Source organism: Talpa europaea, assembly GCF_964194135.1.
Source record: "Talpa europaea genome assembly, chromosome: 9".
In the NCBI taxonomy this organism is placed as follows: domain Eukaryota; kingdom Metazoa; phylum Chordata; class Mammalia; order Eulipotyphla; family Talpidae; genus Talpa; species Talpa europaea.
In genome coordinates this window covers 10660476-10687158 of record NC_140076.1, presented here as the reverse complement: position 1 = coordinate 10687158, position 26683 = coordinate 10660476, and the positions used below count along the sequence as shown (strand labels likewise).

The 26683-nt window shown below is 53.4% G+C and overlaps 1 protein-coding gene across 1 annotated transcript; it reads left to right on the top strand.

Moving 5' to 3' along the window:
* Window positions 1–13237: 13237 nt before the first annotated feature.
* On the top strand, window positions 13238–16186 carry PLA2G2E (phospholipase A2 group IIE; the record flags this gene model as incomplete). Its single annotated transcript, XM_084244093.1, has 4 exons — window positions 13238–13277; window positions 14299–14437; window positions 14636–14742; window positions 16038–16186. The coding sequence occupies 4 exons, from the start codon at window positions 13238–13240 to the stop codon at window positions 16184–16186; spliced, it is 435 nt and encodes a 144-aa protein (XP_084100219.1).
* Window positions 16187–26683: the final 10497 nt, after the last annotated feature.

Below are 26683 nucleotides of genomic sequence, written 5' to 3'. Positions count from 1 at the left end.
ACAGGGCAGGTTCACTACTGATTCGGGCAGATGGATAGAGTCCTGGAGCCCTTGGTGAGGGCATCTTGTAGAAAGTTATGGATTTTGGTTTCTTTAGAGATACCTGCCAGATGACATTGATGATTGGCAGCTGTGAATCACAATTCAGAAGTCATTCCCAGCAAACAAAACCCACCCATGGTCAATGATCCACCCCCCTCCTTCCTGCTACATAAAGTCTTTAAGAAGGATTTGAATTTCACCTTAGGATTTGTTTTGTTTTGTTTTTTTACTCTCAGCTTCTACCTCTTGATTTTCTCCTGTTGTCTTGTACTCAGGTCCTGTTACCAGAAAATGTTGGGTGACACCCCTGTAAGCCCTCTTTGAGGTGGCCACTGCTGAGATAACTCAGGACGAGGTCTGCCTGCACAGCATAATATGACCATGCACGGGGTCTCTGGGAAACCCCCTAAGCTCTGGAGCATCGCCCTGGCCTACTCATTTGCATGGCACTGAGCAATGGCCAGGAAGCTTCCTCAGGCTTCCGTGTTTCTCAAAGAGCTGGTTGAGCTTTTCATGGCTCTTAGGAGGTGCTGGTCCCAGAGATTCAGGGCATTTATATTTGCCAGTTACTTCTTTTTCTTAGCAACAGTGTGCCAGGAATTGGACCCCCTCTACCCCATCGGGTCAGGGGATGGAGAGTAGTGAGTAAGATGAGGACACAGACACCATAGGCCTCTCCAGTATTTTTCTCTGGTGGTGACTTTGGGCTTCCGGCTGCAAGTCTGTTGCACTCTGGGTGGCCGCGGCACAGCCGCGGTGTTTGCAGCCGAGGCCTCCCATCCTCCTCACCTGCAAGAATCTTTTGTGCCTTTAGGCTAGAGCTTCTCCTTAAACAGTGGCAACAGCCTTGTGATCCAGTTGCATCTTAGCTCAACTTGGCCTTGTGGCCTGGAGGACCCTCCTTCACATTAATAGCCCATTAAGACCTTTATAGCCTCATCATCTTGTTAGACCCTGTGGCCCAGCTCCTGCTGCTCGCAGAGATCTGTGGCTCATCATGACAGCCATGACCTTTCCTGTTGGACGCCGCAGGCAACACGCAGCAGATGCATCTATGAAAGCTCGTAGCAGTTGGAGAGCAAGAGGCCTCTCAGCAAACACTACTCGGAAACTTTGAAAATAAAATAAACGTTTATTACTTACTGGACCTGAAAATTACACAGCACATCTGAGGCCACACAATAAGGTGGGCAGAGAGGAGAGAGAGACAGCACAGGCCGGGGCCCTGCCTTATTAGGGTCAAGGATGGGTATTTGGGGTCTGGTGGGCTCACTCTTTATTGATGAGTTAAAACATAAGGCTGAAACAAACCTCTGAAAGAGAAAAAAGAAGTCAAAGTCCAGCGATCTAAACTGACCCTGCTCTCTCAAACAGTGGAGCCGCAGCCGGGGGAGCGGGCCTGTCCTTGATGGAGCCCTGGCTGGCAGCTGCTCATTCACATTAGCCATCCTGGATGTGGGCGCCTGCACAATCAAAGATTAAGTCAGGAACCTGCATTAAAAAAAAGACAAAATGGTCAGGGTTTACACTACAGGGTGCGGCCAGCTGGGGGATTCAGTAGTCCGCTGGACTGTGCTCCTGGGAATCCCCACTCCTTCCCCTCATAAGCAGCAGGACAGACTGGATATGGAGAAACCTATGAGCTATTGGCAGATGATGAATTTAGATTATTTTATAATCTTTCCCATGGGCCTGACTAATTCCCACAACCGGATTTAGGTGTGATCACCAGTTCCCTCCCTGCAAGCACTCCCAGGAGAAGGCCAGCGCATCTGTTCCTGCAGGCTGGGCCCTTGCTTACACGGTCAGCGGGACCTTGACAAAGGGTCACCCTGTTCTCTGCTCCCTCATCATCCGGGCCTAATGGGGAACAGTTAGTTGCTCTTTCAACTCACCAGCCATTTACTCACATGAACAAATGAAGCCTCTACAAAGCTCCAGGATGGGTGCAAACCTGTTGGGACAGGATGAGGACCCCTCACGCACCCAGGGACTCCAGAAGGAAAAGGGGTACAATGAAGCAGATGGCCCCTCCCACAAATTTGGGCCAGAGCCTCCACCTTCTTCTCTTATTCCCCATTCTTTCCTCCTCCTCCTCTTCTCATATGAGTTTCTAAACCTGGCAAAGGCCAGAGATGTCCCGGATCCCCCTCAAAGCACGGCCCCCCTCAAAGCACAGCCCCCTCCTCCCAGGCCTCACCTGCTGGAGACCAGCTCACTCCCTGTATCTGCTGCTCTCTCTTCTGCAGCCCTCAGGGACACAGTGACTCCGGCGGTCATTTCTAAAGCAAATATCTTTTCTCCGCCTCCAATGTGCTGGCAGAGCGTGAGTGTCAGTGCTGGGGGCACCAGCCCGAAGAGTAAGCAGCCCTGGGGTGGAACCACCTGGAAGCAGCCTGGCCCCCAAGTCAGGGCAGCACAGTGGGCTGCCCCCGAGCCACCTGCAGACCCTTGGGCTCCATGCCACTGAGGCTGGGTGCTGGGGTTTGAGGAACAAGGTGGGTGGCACAGCAGCCACAGGCAGCTGTCCTTGCAGACAGTTTATCAAGAGCTGGACCTGTGTTGTGGGTTGAATCCATGTCCCCACCAGATCCCCATATGGAAGCCACTTCTGCCAGGACCTCAGAACATGACCTCATGTGCAAACTCAGTCTTTGGCGCTGTGATTCCTTAACACGAGGCCATGGGCGGAGGTAGGGGGTAGGGGGAACATGTCCAGCATGACTGGTGTCATGAGAAGGGGGAGTTTGGACACAGACACACCCAGAGAGATGCCGTGCGAAGATGAAGGCCAGGGTCGGGTGAGGCCCTGTCAGCCAAGGAGTCCTAGGGTGGTCAGGAAACCCCCAGAAGCTGAGGGGTAGAGGCCCTGGGCCTGACGCCCTGTCCACCCTCAGGAAGAAGCAAGCAGGCTGGATGGTCGCCCCAGGACGGAAGACCCTGAACCTGCCACACAGCCCAGCCCCCCAGCGCCCCCCCACAGTGGGAGAACTTACACTCCAGACACTTAAACTCCACAAACCACAAACCAGGGGATTTAGTCGTTTGTGAGACACTAGCCAGCTCACTGCTGCCTCCTGCTGGCCCTCCCCAGAGCCGCCCAGCCACACTGCTCACTAGTGAACATATGTAGGATATTGGTATTTTGGTTTTCTTTTGACTTAATTGCTCCTGTTTTTTACATTTCCTCCTCTAACGTAGGTGAGATACTAGATTGCATTGCCCCATTCCCTAGAGATAATCCAGATATACTCGTCCAAGCCCTGCAGGTAAGACCTAAGTCTGCTGAGTGGAGAGCCACTGCAGGTAAGAAGTGGGGGGCATTAGGAGACCCGCTAGCGAGTGAAAGGAGAGAGCTTGGATCCTCTGCCGAGCCTGAGTCAGTGGGGAATTGCATGAAAGGGGGAGAGTGAGAACCTAAATCCCCTGCGATTTGAGCTGGTGAGGAATAATCACCTTCTCTTTTATCTAACAACGTTAGAGGCTGGTTCATCTTCGGTTTTATCTGCAGAGGTCAAGAGTGATTTTCACAGGACTGGGTCAAGGATGTGACCTGTCAGACAATTATAAATGACATTCGTCTTAATGTGCAGGTCTGCTTGGGGCTGAGTGGGAGATTGTGCATTTTAGAGCAAAGGACCTAGAGTAGCCTTGGGACTTTACTTTCTTCCTGAGAATCAGTGGGAGGGGCTCTTTATTGTCAGATTGCTACCAGATTATCTTTGGTAGATTGCTATTGGAGTGCCTTTCTGATGTCACTTGAAAGCACTGCAGAAGCGCTATGCTGGACAATGAGGCTGAACAAAATTGGAAGCCAGGTATTCAGGTTTGGCTTGGGGTGTTGTAGGATTTGGTTCAGCCACGATTGATAGAAATACAAAATCATGATGGTCAAATAAAATAAAGTTTACTTTTATCTTACAGAACAGTCTGGAAATATGTAGTCTTTAGGGTAAAAGTGAATTCAAGACCTCACGGACTGGACACCCTCTATCTCACGGCTCTGTCATTCTAAGTGTTGTACCTCATGGTTCAACATAGTTGCTAGAGTGCCAGCCATTGTGTCCACATTCCACTTAGGAAGAGGGCCCAGGGACAAGTCCAGGGGGAGGTCAGGATGCAGAGGAGGGACTGCATGGAAATGGAGGAGAGGCTGGTGTGGTGAAGGAGAAAGCAGGACAGTGTGGTCCATGTGGTCCACGGGAGATGAGTCTAAGGAAAGGAAGGAGCAGAGTGTCTGGGTAGGGCCACAGCATTCCTCTCTTGTTGCGGGGTTTGTTCTCTGTTCTTTAAAAACCTTTGTGTTGAAAGATTCATCCCAGAGGAACATGTAATATTTTTCATGTCCTCCTCATTTCCAATTAAAAACTATCTTGGCTGCATTTCAGTCATAAACGTTTACTTCTTTCTCTGCAGTTATTGCACATATTGGCCTCTGTGGAATTAAAAATACTGGAAATGCCTCCCACCCAATCACAGTCGCAGCACACACTGTTCTCACAAACCTGCCCTGTCCTGGGTATTTCCACTTGCCCTCTGGCTCTGCACTCCCACAGCCAGGGCCCTGGGGCTGACCTCTATGGCTGCATGGACCTGTCCCCTTGTCTTCTGGTCCCTGGTCCTGCAGTTCACTCAGAGCAGGGAGGAGAGTGAGGTCAGGGCTTGTATCCCTGGGCCCTGCCCCCCTGGGAGAAGGATCCCAGCTCCTAAGACCTGTCCTCAACTCCCTCTCGGGGTCCAGTGGCCATTCTACTGGCTTTCCAGGCTTAGAGATGCTACCAACCACCCACAGTCCTTGGGGTCCCCCTACACCTGCCCACTTTTGCCAATATCCCCTTTATGAAAGTCCCCTCCAATTGCCCAGTTTGAAGGGCCCCTCTTTTCCCTGGACCCCTTGATGTCCCTACTCTGACCAATCAATCAACTCCCAGGACCTCAGCACACAGCTCTCCCCAGGTCACTGGTGGGGCCCCATGGCTGCCCCAGTGGCTAGTTCTCCACTTCACCTTGAGGAACCAGTTACCCGACAAAGGATCTGAAAGTTGCCACTGGGTCAGAACCTCTCTCACCTGTTCGGTTCTCGGGCCTGCCATCTGCTGCTACAAAGGTAAACAAATGCAGCAAAAAGGGGTGGGGGATGTATGGTAACCAGCAGGTGAGAGGGGGAGGGAGAACATGCAGTTACTGATACTGTGGAGGTGAAGGGGCCAGCAGAGAGTGGCAGACACCTGTCCTGCTGAGGTTGTGGGCAACCCTTGCCCCCCAACCCTGGGGTGAGAGGAGGGTGTGAAGGCCAGCCATCTTCCACAGCAGCTCCAGCAAAAAAGAGAGAGAGCCCTTGTGCCTTACGGCCTTTGAAAGCTCCAACAGGGCCTCCCTAGTGTTGCAGGGGTTTAAGTCTCAGCACTATCAAGCTATTGCCAGCCACAGCAGCTCAAGTTCAATTCCCAGCCAGGGAGATGACCCACATGGCGAAGCCCGCTGCTCCCCTCAGCAGTGTGTTTCACTAGATCTGCCTGTTCTGCTCTTCACTCTGTCTCTGGTGAATCCTCTCACCCCCTGTACCTCTGGCCTATACCCCAGTTCTTATATGCATAAATAAATCTTTTTTAAAAATCAGGAAATAAATAAAGCTCCAATAAAAATGGCCGCTCTGCTCCATCCCCTTCCCAGCAGCCCCCTCGCTCAGGAGGCAGAGGTCCCATCAGCTTCAGCTGGGACGCTGTGGGAATCATGGGGTGGTGGCCCGCCCCTCTTCTGCACCAGGCTGTTCCAACAGGCCAAACCTCACTCCTCCACCTCCTGCACTGCTCCCCCTCACCTCACTTGGGAGTGCTCCAGGCTGACAGGAATACTTCTCTTCTCCCGCCTTGCTCCCGGGTGAGGCCATCACCTCCCACACCTGTGTACTGGCTGACAGCTCCCAAGTTCGTGCCTGCAGCATCTACTCCATGGAGGCTCACGAGCCCCTCACACTCAGCACCCAGTGTGAGCACCCGCCCTGCCCCCATGGAGTGCTACAGCAGTCTCCTCACCTCCTTCATGGTGCTCTCTGCTTCCACACCCTCGGCAAACCAGACTCCTACCTCCCCCATCCTTGTCCCACCTGCCAGGAAGCGGTGCTTGCTGTCCTTTCAAATTAAACCCAGAACTGACCTTTCCTCAGCACCTCCACAGCTATTACCTCGCTGAGCCAGCACCATCCTCACCTATGGGACCCCAGCAGCTCCTTCTCACTTCTGCCTTGCTTTCCCCGGTCCCGCCCAGCCCATCACCTCTCACAGGCTCAGAGTAAGACCATCTATGGGGCTCAATTCTTTGTTCAAACATCACTTCTTCAGTGAGGTCACCGCGCCCCCCCCCCCCCATACAATTCCAGCTTCTGCCCCACTCCATTTAACCATCTGTATTTTTTCTTTTTTTTCCTAGAATTTATCACCTCTACCATGCTATGTAATTTGCCTGTTAATTATGTTTAAGCACTGACCATCAGCTGCCTCCTCCCACCCCGCCCTCACCTGCCACCCCCATGCAGGGGCCTTGACCAGACAATTGTTCTATCTGATGTGTTCTGAGCACCTAGAATGGTTATAACAAACATTCAATAAATGCTCACTGAATGATTGTATAAACAACGTACTAGGTCGAATTCTACGCCCTATGAACACAGGCTGTTCCTTCTAGCGTGTGGCATGCAGAAAAAAAATGGACAATACGTGAGACCTCGAAGGAACCATCAATTAATGTTTTTAAGTAGAAATAGTAGAGACTTGGTCTGTGACACAATAAGCAGCAGCCATCACTAACAAAGGAGGAACAGAGCGTCCCCCAGCCACTTGGGAAGGTAACGCCTCTAAACACTCTTAGATACAGGAAGACATTTTCTCGTATTGCAGAATATTGCAAATATACAGTTTTGGATTAAACTGCATGAAAAAAACAATAGCCACCATAAATGCATTCATAAGCCAGCAAGAAGGAAATACATGAATTAAGGAGTTTCAGGAGGCCCAGGTCAGGAACCAAAGACTCCCCAAGGGTTGGGTTCTAGGCATCTGGGGTCCCCTAGGGAGAATGTGGAAGAGCAAAGCGCAGATAGTTAAGAGAGACAGCCGGGGTTCAGCTTCCCTGTGTCCAGGAACTAGATGCCCACTTCTCAACTCCACCCGGGGCATCTGAGTGAGCAGGAGGCATCAGGTCAGTCCCTAATCTCACCACGGGGAGGCAGCATGGAGCAACAGTGTTGGGCTCATCTGGCTCCTGACCCATCCTGTGAATCCAGCAGATGTGTGGCCACTTCCTTGGCAGGACCCTGAGCGAATCACCTGTAAAACAGAAGCAGAGCTATGGCGAAGGTGAAATGTAACACCCCTAGAACAACATGGGGGCGCTGAAGGGATGATGCTCACTCCTACGCACACCACCGTGAGATGCAGGCAGAAAGAGGCCCTGCCCTGGGCTCCACACATCACCTAACAACACAGACACATGAGCACACAAACACCCACCCACACAGAGACATACACGTGCACACACGCACATACACCAAATCGCCACTCTCGTAACCAACACCATCTGGGTGCCAGTGACGTGTTTCCTTGCTTCTGTTGCCCAAATATCACCAAGGCCGTGGGCTATTGCCCCGTGGACACTGGAGGGAGGGCAGAGCGGCATGAGTAGGAACCTACCATGGATTGGCTCCCAGTTCCTTTCTTGGGACATCTCCCTAGTCCATTTCCTGGCGTCTGTCCATTCCCAGTCACAGGTCTAAAGGGGCTCGTCTATTTGTGGGGTGCTTGCTGTATGGTTAGGGATGTGGTGATCTCAAACACTGTGTCTCACTCATAAATGTATGTAATTGTAGGTCTCTCCAGGTGCGGGTTTTACATTGACAGCTAAATAACATGGAACATGAGAGTCGCAACCGTTTTATTTTTATTAAACTATTTGACAAGATGTGATTCTATGTCAACAAAAAGACTTAGAAAGTCAACTGTATTCAAATCATTTTGACACTTTTTATATTCGTTAGCTGTCATTTATTTTTGCCTTTTAATTTTAATAGTTTAGTGCATTTCAGAAAATCTTTTTGAAAACATGCTTTAAAATCATTTCCATTTTTGCTCATTACATTTACTGTGTTTTATCAAACATCATTAGATTGTCTACACTTCAAATACAATTACATTTTTAAAAACTTCGATCGTTCTGTCAAAGGAACACAAATCACATAAAAATTTGATTATAACATAATTGGAGGTTTGGCCGAGATGAAAGTCAGAAAAACAAATTTTATAGAATAAATGTGTAGTTATTGTTTTGAAGTGTGGGTGTCTTTATTTTAGAGTCATTCAAACACACCCAACCTGTCAACAGACTCCCGGACACCCAATAACAATTCAGCTCAGCCAACTTGGCTCTATTTCTGACTCCCAGTCATATAAAAAGTGCAGCTTTCTGCATATCCAGATAGAAGCATGGGACAGACCATCTCCCTGCTTGCAGCTGATTGACATTGGCGCTCATGGCTTGTGGGCCCCCGATTGTCTTCATCTTGTGCAGACCCCACAAATGTGACCATGTTGGAGGCAAATCTGACCATCACCAACCAGAACAGGTTCGCGAGGCCTCCAGGAAAGAAATGGTTCCAGGTAGGAAGGGCGTTTGCAGGGGGGGTGCGGGTGGAGGGGGCCACAGCTGGGCTAGCACCATTCCTGCTGTGAACAGCAGCATCGTGACAGAGACTACCTGCCGCTTCCTTCTGGTCAGGTACAGCCCCCCATGCTTCAGCTCCTTCCATATTGTTCTGAGGAACACAGTCCTGGGGTCAGGTGAGGGGGCCCATGGGAAGGAGGGCGTTCACCCAGCCAGCCAGTGGCAAAGCCAGGCAGCCTGAGTCCACTGTGCTGTCTCAAGCAGGACACTCAGGCACTGGGGAGAAAAGGGCCCTCACCAGGAGCGGGGCTTCCATGACCCCACAGCCACAGGCACTCACAGATACTTGGCGACCTGTGCCTGCCCGGGGAAGCGCTGTTCCCAGAGCCCTGCCCTCTGCCTCCTAAGCCGTGGCTCTCCCCAGCCAGCTGCAGGCAGCCTTACAGGATGAACATTACAGTAATGGGAAAGGGCGGCCCATGTCCCCGCGAGCTCCCGCACCCACTTGGAGTGTTGGCCATGACGCACCCTTTTGCCTGAGGACAGGGCTGTGCCATCCCGGGCCTGCAACACCAGCTGACTGGCCTTCTCTTCCTCACCGGCTTCCCGCCTGTTCCTCCTCCTCCCGGCCACCAGCACTGTCTGTGCAGACAGACGCAGCAGGTCTCCTCCTCATTCCAAGCCCTTCCTTGGCCTTCCACTGTTTCCTAGGTAAAGGCCAACAAGGCGCAACTGTGCTATTTCACAAGGACACCAGTGACCTTATAGAAGGTGGAACAGACCCACACCAGAGAGTCAGCTCTGTACCCTCCAGTGCAAGCAGGAGAGCCCAGCCTTGTGATGACGGCTGTCCAAATCCCCTTCTCACTGGGGGGACGTGCCATCCTGGGTTCCTGGTGTCCTTGGAGGCTCCTGATGCCGATGACACTGAGCTGAGGATACCCCATGTCTTCCAGAGCAGAGCTCATTCTCCTGGCCCTGTCCAGCATTCTGCCAGCTGGCTGCCTGCCCATCAGGCCCAAGCAAAGGACTTCCGGAGGGGTGAACGGGGTCAGCTTCTCAGTGAATCATGCTCTTTGAAGCCTGCTACCATCAGCCAGCCACCCGGGCTCCTTTCAGTCCCTACTGGGCGCCATGTCTCAGACCACAGGGCCTTTGCACAGACTGTCCCTCTATTTAAACTCTTTCCATGTCCCTCTTTATTCAGTTACCTTCTCGAGACCTTTCCTGAATCATTTCCTCTACATTGACACCTTGCTCAGAGCAGACACCTCTGTTAAACGCTCTCATAGCCCTATGGAACATTCTGTCACACTACTTAACCCTATCTGTGAATTATTTGTGTGATTACTAATGTCTGTCTCCCTGCAGGACTATCAGCTCCATGAGGACAGGAATCAGACCTGGTTTCCTCTCCCGTGTATTCCCAACACCTAGTAAGTCCTCAATCTAGTTGATTAACTGAACCACCCATGGTCCCTTTCTAGAAATAAGGTCTGGAGGAGTTTAGTAAATGAAAGTTGGTTTTCTATTTGTATTGGTCAGACAATGATGATAACAAGGACTTCTAAGTCACAGGGACAAGTTAACACCAAGAGTAAGAAGACGATCCTGACCGAGTAGGCCCTACCCCTCCACTCACTGCCACCACCACCCCCACCCCTCCACTGTGGAAGTTACGACCTGTGGAGTGAGGGCATAGCCACACTGAATGGCTGGGGTCCCTGGCCCAGATCGTGCCAACCCTGGCAGGGGCACGTGCTTTGGTTCCTGGGACGGCAGTTTCCTCCTCTGTGGCCAGGCCAGGAGGAGGGGCAGGAGGGAGCCAACGTCCACGGCTTCCGCCCATGGGCATGGCAGCTGCAGAGGGCTCACACCTTTCATTTCCTTTTCATCCAGTCCCAAACTCTGAAAGGCAGGTCTAATTATCCCCAGATTATGGATGACGAATCTTGGCCCAGAGAAGTGACAGGACTGACCGAGGTCACCTGGCCTCCGGTGTAGCCAGCACTCAAGTCCTGGTCTGGCCAGTGCAGCGCCCTGGCACATTGAGCCTGGCTCAGTGTGCTGCTGGTGGGAACAGCGTCACACCATCCACATCTCCTGAATGCCCAAAACTCTCCTCCAAGCCCAAGTTCTTCCAGTGCCCCCACTTCAAAACTCAGCTGAGGACACCTCTGCCTGGACGTCTGCCTGGATTTTCCTGCCTGGCGCTGGCCCTACAGTCCTGTTTTCTGCCCCAGGTTCATACGGGCATGACTTTTAGGGGCCCCACCTGGGCCAGAGCAGAACTCAAAATGGCCTACAAAGGAATGGCCTCCGAAACCCGGCCCTGCCTGGGAACCAGCTCTGCTGCGATGGCAGGCAGGGCTGAAGGCCAAACCTCCCCAGGAATCAAAGCTAATTTTCGGTTGTTTAGGAGGTAGCTACTCAGTGACTCACCGTTTGGGCTCTCGTGACCCAGGCCAGCAGCCAGGGGCTGCCAGGAGGTGTCCTCGTTAAAATCAAAAGGCAATGGTGAGCAATGAGGAGCCCCCCTCGGGAGCCCGTGACTCATAGCGGCTGGGCAATTCAGGCCAGGTGGACTCACCTCTCTGGCCTCTGTCCCCCGAGTCCTGTGTGGGGACTGAGCAGGGCCTCTGTGAAGAGCACCAGGAGGAAACCAGCAGGAAATGGGAGGGGCAGGAGGCAGGGCCGCTGGGGGTATGTGACAGTGTTGACAGCTGTTAAAAGCCTTTAATTCCAAATCACCACCAGGAATCCCTGCCACCAGAGCTCCCTTCTCACTCCAAGGCTACACCCCCCAGGGAGTGGTAGTCAGGGAATTTGTGTGGAGTCCTTCCTGTCCGTGGTGTGAGACCCAACCCCCTCTCAGGGAGAAGAGGCCTGCCAGCCGGGAGTGGGCTCCTCAGGGGTCCGCCCGCCTGGTGTCGCCTGGTGTCGGGCTCTGCAGCTCATCTGTCGTGGCCCTGCACACTCTTGCCGGCTCCTTCCCTCCACTGAAAAACAAAGGAAAAAGTGTCAGGACCTCATGGGCATCAAGACAGAGACAACCCAGGCTGGCTGACAGTCACCCTTCCTCCCTTCCGCTTTCAAAGAAATTAAAACATTTGGCTGCTGGGGGGTGGGGGTGGCTAAAGGCCTGGTGCTCGGTCCCTGCCTACTGTCCGCACTAGCTAAGCCCTTTGACCTGCCTAAGGCCAAATTCCGGTTCCTCACATGCTTAGGTGTGTGTGCCTCAGTTGGCTTCTCTGTAAACTGGGGTTATCATCATTGCACTTGCCTCGTGGGCTGTTTGAAGGCACCTGGAGACCTTGCAGGAGAAGGGCCTGGCCCGGCGCTGGCACAGTCAGTCCTCGGTGCCTCTGAGCTCCCCTCCTTCTTGAAGGGGGCAAGGGTGGGGTGCCTTCTATCCCAGAAATGTGGGCAGGAAAACTGAGGTTCCGAGCAAGGAAATGGCCTAAGGCCACATAAAAGGCAGTGGAATTTGGGCAGCAAAGCCGTAGCTGCCAGCCCCGAACGTTGATGAAAACGGCCGGCCAGGTTACCCCAGTTACAGGCCAGGCACAGGAGGGCGGGGCGCAGGAAGTCGCAGCCGGGACAAGGGCTTCTAGTCTCCAGTTCTGCCCCAGTGGATGCCGGGTGGAGCCCACTGAGTCCCTGATCTGTGGGGCGTGACGCTTCAGGCCTGCCCGGAGGGGTGCTCCGTGTCCCGCTCCACCCCGCAGACCTCCAGCTGAGCTCGGGGCTCCCCCAGGGGACAAGCTGGGCCAGGGACTGCATCCCCCACCGAGACCCAAAGATAACATGGAAGGACAGAAGTTTCCAGTCCCTGCTGGAATGTGGGTTTTCCAGCTGACTCAGAACCTATTTCCACAGCAGCCACACAACCCACTGCCCGAAGATTTGGGAGACAAAAGTCACATCTAGGAAAAAACAATTTAAAATCCCTGAGCCTCGTGGGCTGTGGCCCCGCCTTCTGCTATAGGTTCCTGGGCAGAGCCCCAGGCCGCCAGGCCTGCGCAAGCCAAGTTGCTCTCCCTGTGGGTGAGGCTGGGGAGGGTGGGGCCGGGAGCAGAGGGCATGCTGGAGTGACTGGCATCATAGAAATGGGACCCACTCGGCACGTGGCACCCCCAGGCCTTTCTCAGCCTCTCCGGGCCACATCCATAAAGTGGGGATGAAGAGAAGACACCAAGGATGAGAGGCCCTGAGCCAGCCTGGCTCACAGCTGGCAGGAGGGAGCAGGCCGGGAGCAGGCCAGGGGGAAGGAAAGCCAGGAGAGCCGCAGGCAGCCCCCACCGGCCTCCTCTGGCCTGGAAGCAGAGCCCAGGGCCCCCGCTAGCCCCTCCCCTGGGGCCAAAGTGTCAGACCTGCAAGTGTGATTGCATCACTGGGCATTCGGGGGTTAATGATGGGGAGTGGACAAGACGGGGTATTTAACTAATTGGGGAGGTGCCCTGAGATCAGAGGCACCCCTGCTCACTTCCTTCTCCCACAGCCGGCTCCTCTGCCCCCTGCTCACCTCCCCTCCCCCAGGATGAAACCTCCCCCTCTTCTGACCTTCTTGTGCCTCCTGGGTAAGTGACTTTTCTGACCTTCATCCCCCACCCCCAGCTAGGCCCTCTCCCCCACCTCCCCAAAGTGGCTGAGTTGTCCTGGGGAAGGAGCTGCTCCCTCCTGCCACCAGGGTCCTCCCCAGGTCAGCTCTGCCCAAGCCCCCCTGGCCAGCAGAGCTGGAGCAAGGGTTCAGAGACTGCAGGCTGGGGCACCTGGGGGCATGGGAAAGAGGCTGGCGGGGATCCCAGACTGCAAACCCACCGGGGCTCCTGCCACCCCAGCCCAGCCCCCACACTAGCTTCCATTTTGGGCTCCAGCCTTCCAGAGTGCCCATCTCCCCTTGTTACATGGGCAAGATTGGGAGGAATCCCGGGAAGCAGAGGCTGATAGGACGCCTGCCCGGTGGCATCTGATGAGACTCGGCAGGGACTGAGTGCTCCAGGGAGGAGCCGACACCTGAGGAGATAGTCGGCGCCCACTGGGAGAGCCTGCTGGGGTGGGGGGAGGTGGGGGGGATTCTGGGAGGTGGCAGAGATCATAAGGGCCACGGGGTGTGCTGTCAGCCTGGATGAGGACTGAGGGCCCGGTGAGAACTAGGGGACCGGGTGTGGACTAGGGGGCCAGGTGAGGACTAGGGGACCAGGTATGGACTAGGGGGCCAGGTGAGGACTAGGGGACCAGGTGTGGACTAGGGGACCAGGTGAGGGCTATGAGGCCAGGTGAAGTCTAGGGGACCAGGTGTGGACTAGAGGGTCAGGTGAGGACTGCAGGGCCAGGTGAGGTCTAGGGGGCCAGGTGTGGTCTAAAGGGCCAGGTGAGGACTGGGGACCAGGTGTGGAGTAGGGGACCAGGTGAGGACAGGGGACCACGGAGATGCTGTGATGGGTGCATTATTGTTACGGGAGTGGTTCTTGGGGAGGCGAGATTAACTGGACAATCAGAGAGACATCTGGGTGCAGACTGGAGGGGCCATGAGGGGACGCTGGCTTCTGAGGGTGGGGCCTTGGGGAGTCTGGCAGCACCTGCCCTCCTTCCCTGCAGTGGCCCAGGCTGCCAGCAACCTGGTCCAGTTTGGGGTGATGATCGAGAAGATGACGGGGAAGTCGGCCCTGCAGTACAACGACTATGGCTGCTACTGCGGCATTGGGGGCTCCCACTGGCCAGTGGACGAGACAGACTGGTAAGGGGGTGCCCCCCAGGGGAGTTCCCTGGGCTGGAGAGGGAAGGCGCATGCACCCTGGGAGGAGTGAGGAGCTAGGGGCTGACATCTCATTTGAGGCCCTGAGGCCCTGGGCCTTGTCAGCCCCACGTCCAGGCCCACCCGGGCCCCCTCCTCTGGTCTCACAGGCTCCTCCAGGTGGGACCCCGACCCTTACAGGTGCTGCCAAGCCCATGACTGCTGCTACGGGCGTCTGGAGAAGCAGGGCTGTGAGCCCAAGCTGGAACGCTATCTCTTCTCTGTCGGCCGGGACAACATCTTCTGTGGTAAATACACAGCCCCCGTGTCCCAGACACCAGGAGTGGGGAGGAGGGAGCTTCAGACAGGAGCCCCGTCCTGAGGGGGAGCCTGGGCTCCCCATGGAGGGGTCCCCATCAGCATGGAACTGTGGAAATGCCAGTGCATTGCCCAGATGCCTACCTGGTACTCAGCCTAGATAACCCAGTGCCCACCTGGGCAGGCCCACCTGCCCTGGGCCCAGTGCTTCCCGTCCACCCAGAGGCCTCCAGCCCCAGTCCTTGAGGAGAGAAGTTAAGGGGGCAGGACTGACAGAGGCTCCTCACTCACCCACCCCCCAGGGCTTGGTGACAGGCAGAGTCCGCAGCACAGAGCTTTGAGCCGGGAGCTTTGGTCCGCGTCAGGAGGCCTGTCCCAAAGGTGGGCTCCCCCAGCGGGGCTGTAGGCTAGACCCATCTGCTCAGTTTGCCAGCTGCAGTGCCTCCTTCCCTCTGGCCCCCAGTCCCAGGAAGCAGCTGCTAAGCCCCTCCCACTCGGAGTGTTGCTGAAACAGCAGACCCTGGTGGGAAGAAGCGGCTGGTGCTGGGTGGGGCAGAGAGGGGCCCTGGACATTGCTGGCCTGGGACAAAGCACCTGTAAGGATCAGGGTCCCACCTGGAGGAACCTGAGATGGGAGGAGGGTGGAGGTGAAGAGGGCTGGGCCGAGGTGGGGCTGGACTGGGGCTGGTCAGGACCAAAAGGTGCCAGAGCCACTGGGGACAGAGGCCACGTAGGGACGAGGAGACTCTGGGTCTGGGGGGGCTGCTGCCAGCACTGACCTCCAGCTGGATGTGGGCACGCCCATGGGGGGCTAGGGAAAGCCGAAGGTAAATGCCAGGAAAATAGGCCCCATCTACTCTGATGGAGACAGGACAGGCCGGAGTGGACCCTGGCTTCCATCCCTGTGGCCTCCGGTCTGGGGCCCACGCGGGCCACTGGGCTTGAGTTGAGACAGCTCATAGCCTTCTTCTCTCTTGGTGGCTGGCTCCACGCTGGCAAGGCCGGGGGGTGGGGTTGCTGGGAACCCCAGCTGGGGCAGATGAGTCAGTGACCCGGCTGGTGTCCCTGGACGGTGTGAGTGGGCTCAGGAGAGGAAGGAAGAGAAGCCCAGACAAACCTCCAGCCCTGCCGGCCACCAGACCCTTCCCTTCACCCACCCTGAAACACCTGCCGCCCTGAGCATGGGCTCCAGCGGGCGGGGCCGAGAGGGGGACGCGCCACCCCGGGCGAGTCTGAGAGCGGAGGCCCGAGCCGCCTGGACCCTGACTCCCCGTGTCCCATCCAGCCGGGCGAACCAGCTGCCAGCGCCAGACCTGCGAGTGTGACAGGAGGGCCGCCCTCTGCTTCCGCCGCCACTTGGGCACCTACAACCGCAAATACGCGAATTACCCCAACAAGCTGTGCACGGGGCCCACCCCCCCCTGCTGGGGCTGAGCCAGGCCCTCCCAGGCCCAGCCTCCCTGGGGCACCAGCACCCTCCCTCCAGAAGCACCCTCTGCAAACCTGCCTCCCTCAGAGCTCCCGGGCTGGGGCTGGACCCACCTTCCTCAAAGCGAGGAAGAGCCGCAGGAGCCACAGTCCTTTCAGCACCCAGAAGACTCTTACCCAGTCCTGGGGTCTCCACCCCCCCCTTCTGAATAAGTGACAGTATTTCCCCATCATTCTAACACTCCTTGGTTCTAGTTTCTCTCCTCGTAGGATTTCTCTGCTCTCCAGTTTCAGTCATTCATTTCTGAGCACCTGCCACGTGCGTGTGACGTCTGCGCACCCGGAGGCTCAGGGGCAGGTCTGACGTGGGGCCCCAGCCTGCAGAGGCAACACTGCCCTGCTGTTCTCCACACATGTAAGATTTTTTGACTCTCTTTTTCTAACATTCTACAATCTTACCCCAGACAATAATGGCACTATTTCCAGCCCTATGTGTAACGTGTGAAGTTTGAACAATGTCCACCTAAAAAATCTATTGTCCCCTTGGGGCCTCCCTGGTGGCGCAAGGGGTGAAGCACCTCACTATGAAGCGATCCGCAGCCTCTGCAGCACAAGTTCGATCCCCGGCTGGCCAGGGAGCAACCCACATGGCGCAGCAGACCTCTCCTGTCTCGCCCACTACTCCTCTCAGCAGTGTACTTTGGTCAATCTGCCTGTTCTGTTCCCCACTCTGTCTCTGGTGAATCCTCTCCCCCTCCTGCATCTCTGGCCTGTACCCCAGCTCTTGTATGCATAAATAAATAAATCTTTAAAAAAAAATCTATTGTCCCCACCCTGTCATCAGGCATCAAGACCTCCCCCATTAGCAGCGTGGCTAAGATGGAAAAGAAGCTCTAGAACCATCCTATACAAACTCAGCCTTTGACGGAAGAGCGTCTGGGGGCCAGAGAGGACACGTCCTGCTTGGGGGGGCTCCTGCTGCCAGGCTGGTGCTGTTGTCACACCATGGGTGGTCCCGAGGGCCCCAGCCAGGTCTGCTGTGGGGCGCCTGGCCCGGGTCAGGTTCCTGACCCTGAAGGAGACGGAGGGAAGATGGAGCCCATCCCAGAACCAGGAAGAAGTGAAGGCCCCTCGAGACCCTGCCAGTGGGAGTGCAGCCCCGAAGACTGTGCTTCAGCAGATTCCACTCCGCAATATATGACACAGGGAATAATCCTCCGTAACATGCTGATAAAGTGCTCCAGGCCTGGGATGAGCCTGTTCGATGAGGTACTGCAGGTGACAAGCATTGGCCCAGCTGGCTTCCCGCCGACCAGCCTTCTCCTGGCGTGTTTAAGCCTTCGGGGCTTTGAGGACGGGAGAGTGAAGAAATCAAAGGACCGATCTTCCAGCACTAAAAGGTGAGGTAGATCTGTGCTGGCCAAAGTATCTACTAGCAAGGTGTGCTCACCCTGCGGCTGTCACTTAAACCTCGGGTGAAGAATCAGCACAAGGCCAGAGGGTGGCAGGCCAGAGGGATGACCTGCGGGAAGGGTGCTGTGCTGGGCAACGTGGTCCTCGAGCGCCCCCTGCTGTCCATTTTATCAGGTTACCAGGCGGACACCTACATTTGGCTGGAACCTGGATTTCCCTTCGCCAGGGCAGTCAAGAGTGTGCCTGGGCTCATAAAATGGGTCCCTTCGGATTGCCAGTAGTGAATAACCAAGAGAGTCCTTACAACCATGTTAGAATGATGGTGCACAGGGCCTCCCTGGTGGCGCAAGGGGTTAAGCACCGCACTATGAAGCAATCCACTGCCTCTACAGCACAAGTTCGATCCCCAGCCAGCCAGGGAGCTACCCACATGACACAGCAGACCTCTCCTGTCTCGCCCACTACTCCCCTCAGCAGTGTGTTTCAGTCAATCTGCCTGTTCTGCTCCCCACTCGCTCTCTGGTGAATCCTCTCACCCCTCACACCTCTGGCCTGAACACCGGCTCTTGTATGCATAAATAAATAAATCTTAAAAAAAAAAATGATGGCGGACAGATAAGAAACACAGGAAGGAGGAGCTGTTTGGGGAGACAAGGAGAGAGGCTGTGTGGGGGTGATGGAGGTAGATATCAGCGGTGCGGGTACCTGGTGATCCCACAAGCTCCGTGACCATCCACCAAGTGAGCATCGGAACCGAAGAACAAGACTTCAAGGCAGCCTGTTTCCCAGGATCAATAAATGATTGGTGAATGCACTGTCTAAAATCTGTGTGTGCATGCTCGTGCCTACAGCACAAACCCTCGTTTTCCAGCTGTGACAATAAAGGGCTGGACTTGAGGCGGGGGTCTGCGTACAGTGCCGTCTGTCAGCTCCTGATCAGCAGAGAGCCTGCCAGAAATGCAGAAACTCTCACCCTCCAATCAGAATCTGTAAGTTAGCAAGACCGCTCTCTCCCCTCGGCTTCTGCATTGGTCAAAGAGGACAATGGCATCTCCCTGGCAGGTTGGTTGTGCCAAAGTACAAAAAGCATGCCTTACGCATAATAAGCATTCATGTTCTATAAATGAATGAATGATGGTCGTAATGACAATGGCTGACTTTTTAAAGCACCTGGCATTTCCAAGCACTGAGTATTTCAGTGAATGAATGACCCAGTGAAATATGAATGAGGCCTAGGGGTGGAGGAGGTGGGAGAGCAGGGGCTTGGTGGCCTGGATACTTCAGAGCTTGCCTCTCTGATTTTGATGACGGGATTTGGATTGGTTTTTTGTTCCCACTTAGCCCTTAACAAAAGCCATTCATGAAGTGCTCAGTTAAATAACTTGCCGAATAAGTGACGAGAAATCAGATCACATTGGAATCCCCAAGTTAACCTAAGATCCAGTTACGATTTCACGGACCTTCTTCATCTGCTTCTTCGCGGTTCTTTGCAGGGATACTGCAGAAAACTGATCAATGTGTTCAAGTTCATTGATGGTTAAGGAAACTCTTACACATGCCCCTGGCCCCTGCTGGGTGCTGGAGACAGACACACACCAGAGGTAGCCAGCCGACTAGGAAGGGCTGGGATTGAGCTCAAGTGGGGATCTTCAGCCCTTCATCCTCCAGTCTCCATCTTGCCCCGATGCTGGTTCATCTTCCCAGTTTGCTTTCATCACGTCACTCCTGTGCCCAGGAACCATCCCGCTGTCACCCACCCCTGGCACTCAAGCGTGGTGTCATCTCCTTTCCAGCCTCGTTTATGCAGCCGTGTCTGTCTCTGCTCCTCAACATTCCCAGGACATGCCAATCTGCCTGCACACCTTTATGCATTAGCTTCTTCCAACCTAGAAGCCTCCCCTGTCACCGGCTCATCCGCACGTTCAGATCCACAAGCGTTAGGTAGGAGATCCATGATGACTGACCAACCGGAGCCAACTTCACCCGCTGAGCCACCTTGCCACGCGCTCGCACCTTTCCTAGTGCTACTTACCTGTTATTTGGGTTCCTGTTTGGGGTTCCTCTTTGGTAGGCAGATGACCCTGGGTTCAAGTCCTGACTCTACTACCGATCTGTAATCTTGGGCCAGCAATTTATTCTCCTGTGAACAATGTGGGTGGAACCATCAGCCTCCCAGGGCAGTTGTAAGGTTTATGAGACGACATATTCCAAGTGCCTGGACGGTTAGGGATGCTCCGTCTGTGCCACGTTACTTTATGTATTTTTGTCCCTACCCAACGGTCCCCATCACACAGTGCATGCTAAATTGTTGTTCAGTTGAACCCATGAATACATGATAATTAGAATTATTTTAGGGAAGTGGCATCATACAGACATAAATACCATACTGATTTATTTGAATTGCCCCCTGGCTCACAAGTCCAAGTGCTCATTTATTTTAACTGGACACATGTTTGAAGATCATTAACCTTCAGTGTCCCCAGATGATATCCCAGAGGCACTGAGGCGAAAGTGACTGGAGAGACGTGTGTGCAGCACCTCCTCTGGGGTTTCCTGTCACATGTCTAGAGGTCAAAGTGTATACACAGGCCAAGTCCTGACACTGTAGGACACAAGGTGGCCTATCTCTGGGATCCCTTCAGTGAACACAGCATTAATCTTCCAGTAGCAAGAGGCACATATGTTTGAAGGGGAAAGAGTCCAGTCTTTCTCCAAACTAACCCTCATAAACCCTGTCCTCACATACGGGACAGCCACTCTAGGGCTTTGTTTATGCTGGTCCCTCAGTCCAAATGCCTTCACTCCTCCCACATCATCTCTCTTTTCATACCTAGTCCAAAGGGCACTTCTTCCAGGAAGCCTTCCTTGATTCCCTCTGAACTCACACGCCCATCAGGGCCCCCTTTTTTGGACACGTGTTCTCTTGGGTCACAGTTCCAGTCCATTTTCACTCCCAAAGTGGAAATTTTATGAGGGCAAGGTCCGCTACCTTTGAGTAAAAAACACATAAATAAGGAGTCACACACAGCAGGGTTTCAGGAAATGTTGCATGTACTCTTGGGTGTTTGGATGAGTGAATATGTTGAATAAACACTGAATCTCTTACAATGGCTGTCTCTCTCCCACAGGGAGGTTCTCACAAATTTCCCTAAGGTGGAAATGTTTCCTTCTGCCAGAATCCACAAAGTGGCAGGATTGGTGTTGATCCTTTACAACCAAAAACTCCTATGGCCCGAGAGATCTTCTCATCCAGACAAAACCATGAATCAGAGCACAGCATCTTATGATCACTTTTACCATCTTTCCAGGCACACATCCACATCTGCATGTTGAGGGAAGGGCTTGGGTAACGTTCATTTCAACCTGGCCTCCTAGGCAGTCACAGCAGTTCCCAAGGAGGGACAGGGCCACAGCCACTCTCCCCTGCACGACTCTGGTCTCATTAACTGTCTGTCACTCAGCCAGAGCAGATGACGCTGTAGCCTAGAGGAAAATATAAATAATAAATTTGGTCTACCCTAATTATCCCCACCTGGCCTGCGAGCATTTCTGTCCTCACAGGCGCAATCTCAGAGGCCCTCATGGTCACCAAGATCCAGGCAGGGAGCCCCTGGGTGACCGCCCGACCTAACAGGCGACTCCAGCCCCAAACCAATCACCACAGGGATGGAGTTTAAGGCCAGTAGGGGAAGGGGGGGGCACCTAAGTCAGGAGACCAATTTGTCCTAACAGGACCTTTCAGAAAGAATCTCAGCTGAGTAACAAGGTCCAGCACTGGGGCCTCCCAGGCTTAGGAAGTGGATGGTGCTTGTGTCTCTGGGTCGTGGATTGAGTAAACCTCACAAAGTGGGTAGTGGTGGAGGGGGCCTCCTTGCCAGCAGAAATGTTCTCTTTCATCCGGACTGGTGCTGGGTAACTCTGGTCTCAAGGGACTGTGGGGTCAATCCACAGGCTGCTGGGTGAGGACAAAAACAGGAACAGGGGTGTGCGAGTCTTAGGGCCAAAATCATGAGGCTAGGCCCTTCCGTAGGCTGGGTTCCTGCTGGATGTTTGAGGGGTTCCCCTCTGATTTTCTAAGGCTGCCCTCCCCTGTCCGCTCCTGAGGACCTGCCTTAGGTGCAGTCTCTGCTCTGGTCGCTGCTGCCCACAAATGTCTGGGGGAGTGAGCCTCCTCCAGGACCGGACTCATACCTCAGAGTCCTAGAGAAACTCTGAGGTGGCAGCCGACAGCCAGCCAGCTGCGCCAGAGGTAGGGGCTCCGGGTCACGAGATGACCTCGCCATCAAGCAGAATCTTAAGAGTCCAGTCCCCTGGAGGCCCTGCCAGAGCACTAAGGCTACAGTCAGCTGAGGCGGCCCCGCGAGACCATGAGATTCCCACATCTTCACCCTGAAGTACCCCCGCACATCTGCCGGGAAAGGCCTCCTAGAGGACATTTCCCAGCATGCTCTCGGTCTCGTGGACTCAAAAGAGGGTCAGTGACAAAAACCACGTGAAACCTAGTCTTTAAACTAGAATTTATTGGTGTACAAAACTCCATTTCATAGATAAAGTGGCACATCTTTGCAGCTTCTATTGCACCAAGTATTGAAGATAAAAAACACAAAAAAAGAAACATTTAGTTTTGAAAACACTGCAAGTAGCCAAGTACAGTACTTTGGTAAATAAAAACTAAAATGGTTCACATGAACACGATGAGGAAAGAACGCAGGGGAGATGAGCTGTGGACGCGAGACATGGTCGCAGTCCTCCGTCGGGCGCCACAGCTAAGGAAGACGCGCTGAGTCTGTGCAGCACGGCCTGGGGAGGCCTCGCCTCCCTCCAGACCGAAGCCAGAACAAGCACAGCACCAGGAGGGAGAGTAGGACCCTGAGCCTGCGAACGCCATGTCTGCACTGGCGCCGGGCAGGAGCCCGGGGCTGAAGCCCGATCCTGGCTCCCTCCTGGCTCCCTCCTGCATCAGAGCTCAGTGCTGGCGAAGGGTCGCAGGGTCGCAGGGAGCCAGGCCCTCCCCACCATGGAACATGCACAATGGGAGCGGGAAGATGTGAGGCGCCCCACCCGGCATCCCTCAAGTTTGGGTTGGGGTCTGAGGCGGGTCTCCAATGATTGTCACGACGGCGGCAGCGGAGACCTGCCGGACAGGGACGCGCGAAGGGCTAGAGGCAGACCAGACAGTCCAGAGATCACTGCCACGCCGCCAGCACAGTGTGCGGAGAAGCCCGGTGCCACAGGTACGCCCCGCTCAAAGTCGGCACGCGGACATCCACGCCTGCACGGAAGCCTGTCCATTCCTGCGCTAGCCCCCTCTCGCTTTGTAAGGCTGCTAAACTAGGCTGGACAGACAACTAGCAAGTAACTCCTCAGAAGAAAAGATCATGAGCCAGAGGCGCTTCCAAGGAATTCATGGGTGGGGACAGGCCAGGCAGGCAGCCCACCACCCCAGCTCCTTGCCCAGGGCAGGCTGCGGCACACAGCCTGAGGCCCACGCCGGACACACACGGTAGCCAGTATGCAACAGCTCCACGTCGCGTACCCCAACGTGAGAGAAGATCCCCTGGAGTCTAAATGTGCCATCTAGACCTTCAATTCAACCATGTCAGAGGACAAACGCAATTGCTTTCGAGTCAGGGAAACACAGCTCACAGAAAGTGCCATTAAACCACCTCAGAACAACTGTCCGAGGCCCAGGGGTACAGCAACACCTGTTCTGAAAGCTGATGGGGGAGACGGGAATGAAGACATTGGCGAGACAGACACATACATCAGACTCTGAGTCTAGAGGTTTGCTGCAGAGACAGAGCTTGAGGTAAAAAGGTAGAGAGCCACGCATCCCCCCGAATGGGCATCACAGGGCCACGGAAGGGCACAGTAAACACCAAGAGGCTCCCTTCTCACCCACCCACCAGGGACCTCTGGATCAGGGTGACACTTAGTCACTAAGTCTGATCTGGAATCAGAGTTTCCTTCAATTGACTGAATTCTCAAGTTGAACGTGTCTATGTTGACCTAGTAAAACCCAGGCCGCGTCGACAGAGTTCCTCAGAGAGAAACCACACACTGACCACGGGACTCCCTGGAAGCACGGCCCTGAGCCGAAGCCCACCCGACCTCTACATACGGGATACATGCGCCGCTTCCCCCATGGAGCACGGCCCTGCTCCCACCCCAGGACCAATTCATTCACCTGGTAAAGGTCCCCCAGAAACAACAGGCGTTACCCACACAGTCTCCCTCCCTCCGGCCCGGCCCCAGCTGCCCCAGGAGGGAGATCCCACCTCACGGCCCTCAATCAAAATGGGTCTAGAAGTGTTGTTAGAACTTATAAAAGAAACTATAGACAACTTGAACAAACATTTAAGACTCTTCTTTCAGCCACAATTCTTCAACCAGATTTTGCTCCTGAAAGTACATGTTCATGTTACTGAAAATTTAAATATACATATACATCCTATCTCTCTAGTACCTCCTGGTGGCAACTGTATTATTTAGAAGTTGTGGTTCTATGTTGTTTTAGTGTATCTACCTCTCTAGAACAAAGCTGTTGCCACTAAAATTTTATTTATTTTGACCTTTAAAAAACCTTTTTTTACCCATAAAACCTTTATATAGTTTTAAGACTAGTAAATAGCTATGAACCACTGCCCCATCTCCTTTCTCCTGGCCTCACTAAAAGCTACTGGGATAATCCCATGTCACATAAACTTGCAGCAGATGAGATGTAGCACAGAGGTGAGGAAAGACTCACTTCCCAGCACGGAGCACGCCTGCTGACAGGTCAGCATGGACCAGACACAGCCCCTACTCTGCCCGCTGTGAACCCAGGAACTACCTCACAGCGTGGTGACTCAGGCAGTGAAGGCTACATTTAAACCCTTAGCTAGAAGATCACTAAAGCTGGCTACATCTACCCTATTCCTAGTAATTAACATACTAAGCACAGAATAGTTATAACTGGAAAACTGAAGCTGCAATAAAAGAAAATTACTGAAGCCGTTTGATGAGTTTTAGAGCCGAAGTTATTATAGCCCAGAAATGGGAAGCCTGTTATCAGAAAAAGGTAATTTGTAAATAAATGTGCCCAATATTCTGTAGTAACTTTTCAGCAGCTTCAAAAACTTCTAAAACCCAAAAGGGCCCAGGGCCGACTTCATTAACCAAGTAAAGCAGTTCCACTGCTCCCCGCCTTGGTTAAAGTCTCCCCCCTTAATCCTTAATCACAGAAGTTCTGGCACAAGAAACTGACCTTTCTGAGAGCCAGGATCTTATGCCTTCACAGTTTAAAAAAAAAAAAAAAAACAGAAAAGGAAGAATATTCATTGGAAAAGCTCAGTCACGGTAAGGAAATCTGCCCAGAGTCAAAAACCAAACCGTGGTGGCTCCCGAGCCCTGGCTCTCATGCCCTTGGAGACAGCAAGGCAGCCAGACCCTTCCCAGAGGAGGGATGCCGGGAGTCACGCTGTCAGGACTCCCCAGTGTGCAAAGAAGAAACGCTGTGCAGTTTCTAGATCTGCTAAATACTACAATGTGATGTACCAGGAAGAAGCCCAAGCCACAATGTCCTGGGAACAACTTCCAAGAGACTATTGATTCTCCAACCACAAAAAAGTCACCGGAGTCAAACAAACACAAAATTAAAATATATCACTGAAACTGAAGAAAGCAAACTGCCTACTGATAACTGAATGAAACCAGAGCCAGCCTAGATAATCAGGTCAAAACTGCCTTGCAGTTTTCCCTTCACCTCACAACTTTCATAGTTCTGAAATGTGATGGGATGGGAAGATAAGAATTTACCTTTTGATTCAGCATCTATTATTTGCCCAAATATTAGGTTCCCAAAGGCCAAGCCTGACAAGAGTGGCCACTTTACACTTTAGAGTTCCGAAGTTCATGCCCATCCAGCTCAGCTCTAGGAGGGACAGCTCTAACTAGGGAGTCATCTGAAGGACCCGGCCAAATGATGCTCTCCCCCTTTGGGGCAAATCCACAACTTCTGGAGAGTGCTGGGGAGCTTTTCCAACATCAAAATCCCAAACAGGGCTTAAATAAAATGTAAATGCATAATTTTATGGGATTTCATTTCCACAATACTAAATTTAGCAATAGGTAAAGTTCTTTTATTTCTCTGATGGCATCGTTCTAAGTCTAGAATAGTTGGAAAGAAAATATAGCTACTTATCAACATGAAAAACCCCGATGTTCTTCTAGACATCCTCTCCCCACAAGACAAAGTACCTCTTTAGACTTCGTAGGCAAAATCTCAGGGACACCTTGGTTTCTCCCTTTACAGCAACATATCCTGCTTCCGCATTATCAGCGCGCAGATCTGCATGTGGAGCAGAACAGGCCACCTTCCTGCCAGTAGTAGACAAGTACCCAAAGCCTGCACCGTCAGCACTCCGGCAGAGCCCAGCGCCCATGGAGAGTCAGCACACTGGTCACACGGACCAGCAGCACCTGTGCGCCCAGGCAACAGCGTCCGCATCAGGAGGAAGGAAACACAATTGTCTCATTTCCACCCCGACTATAGGCCACAGCCCCCACATCGTGTTACTTTGGGAAAGAACTTCCTGAATTATTTTCTGATTAACTTGGATTAGAAAAAAATTAAATCTAAACATGTTCCTGAGCTGGAAATCATTTATAAACTGTCCTGTATACTAGTATCTGTTTGAAGGTGAAAGAAAAAAAAAAGGAAATTTGTTATCATGAATTTCTGACATCTAAACTACTTTATGAACAATTACAGCAAAACTCACTCCAAACGTTAAGGAAAGATTCCCAAAGTCACTGAACTCTGATTTTCAGGGCAAATAAAACCGCACTTAAAGGGTTTTTCCTGACCTAACCATCAACCCCTGAAGCCTGATATTTTAATTATGGAACAGGAATTGCTTCTCTGCACTTTCATAAAACAAAACACATCACTAACAAAACTCTGAACAAAAAGAGGCAGTTTGCAGGAAACTCTGTTGCCAGTTTATGTGGACGTGTGGGTTGTTGGTGTGTGAAGGGACAGCCTCCCTGGAAAGCCTGGCACACAGACTCCATTTTCCATTCGCCTCTTAAACTCCCCGAAGGCCAGAG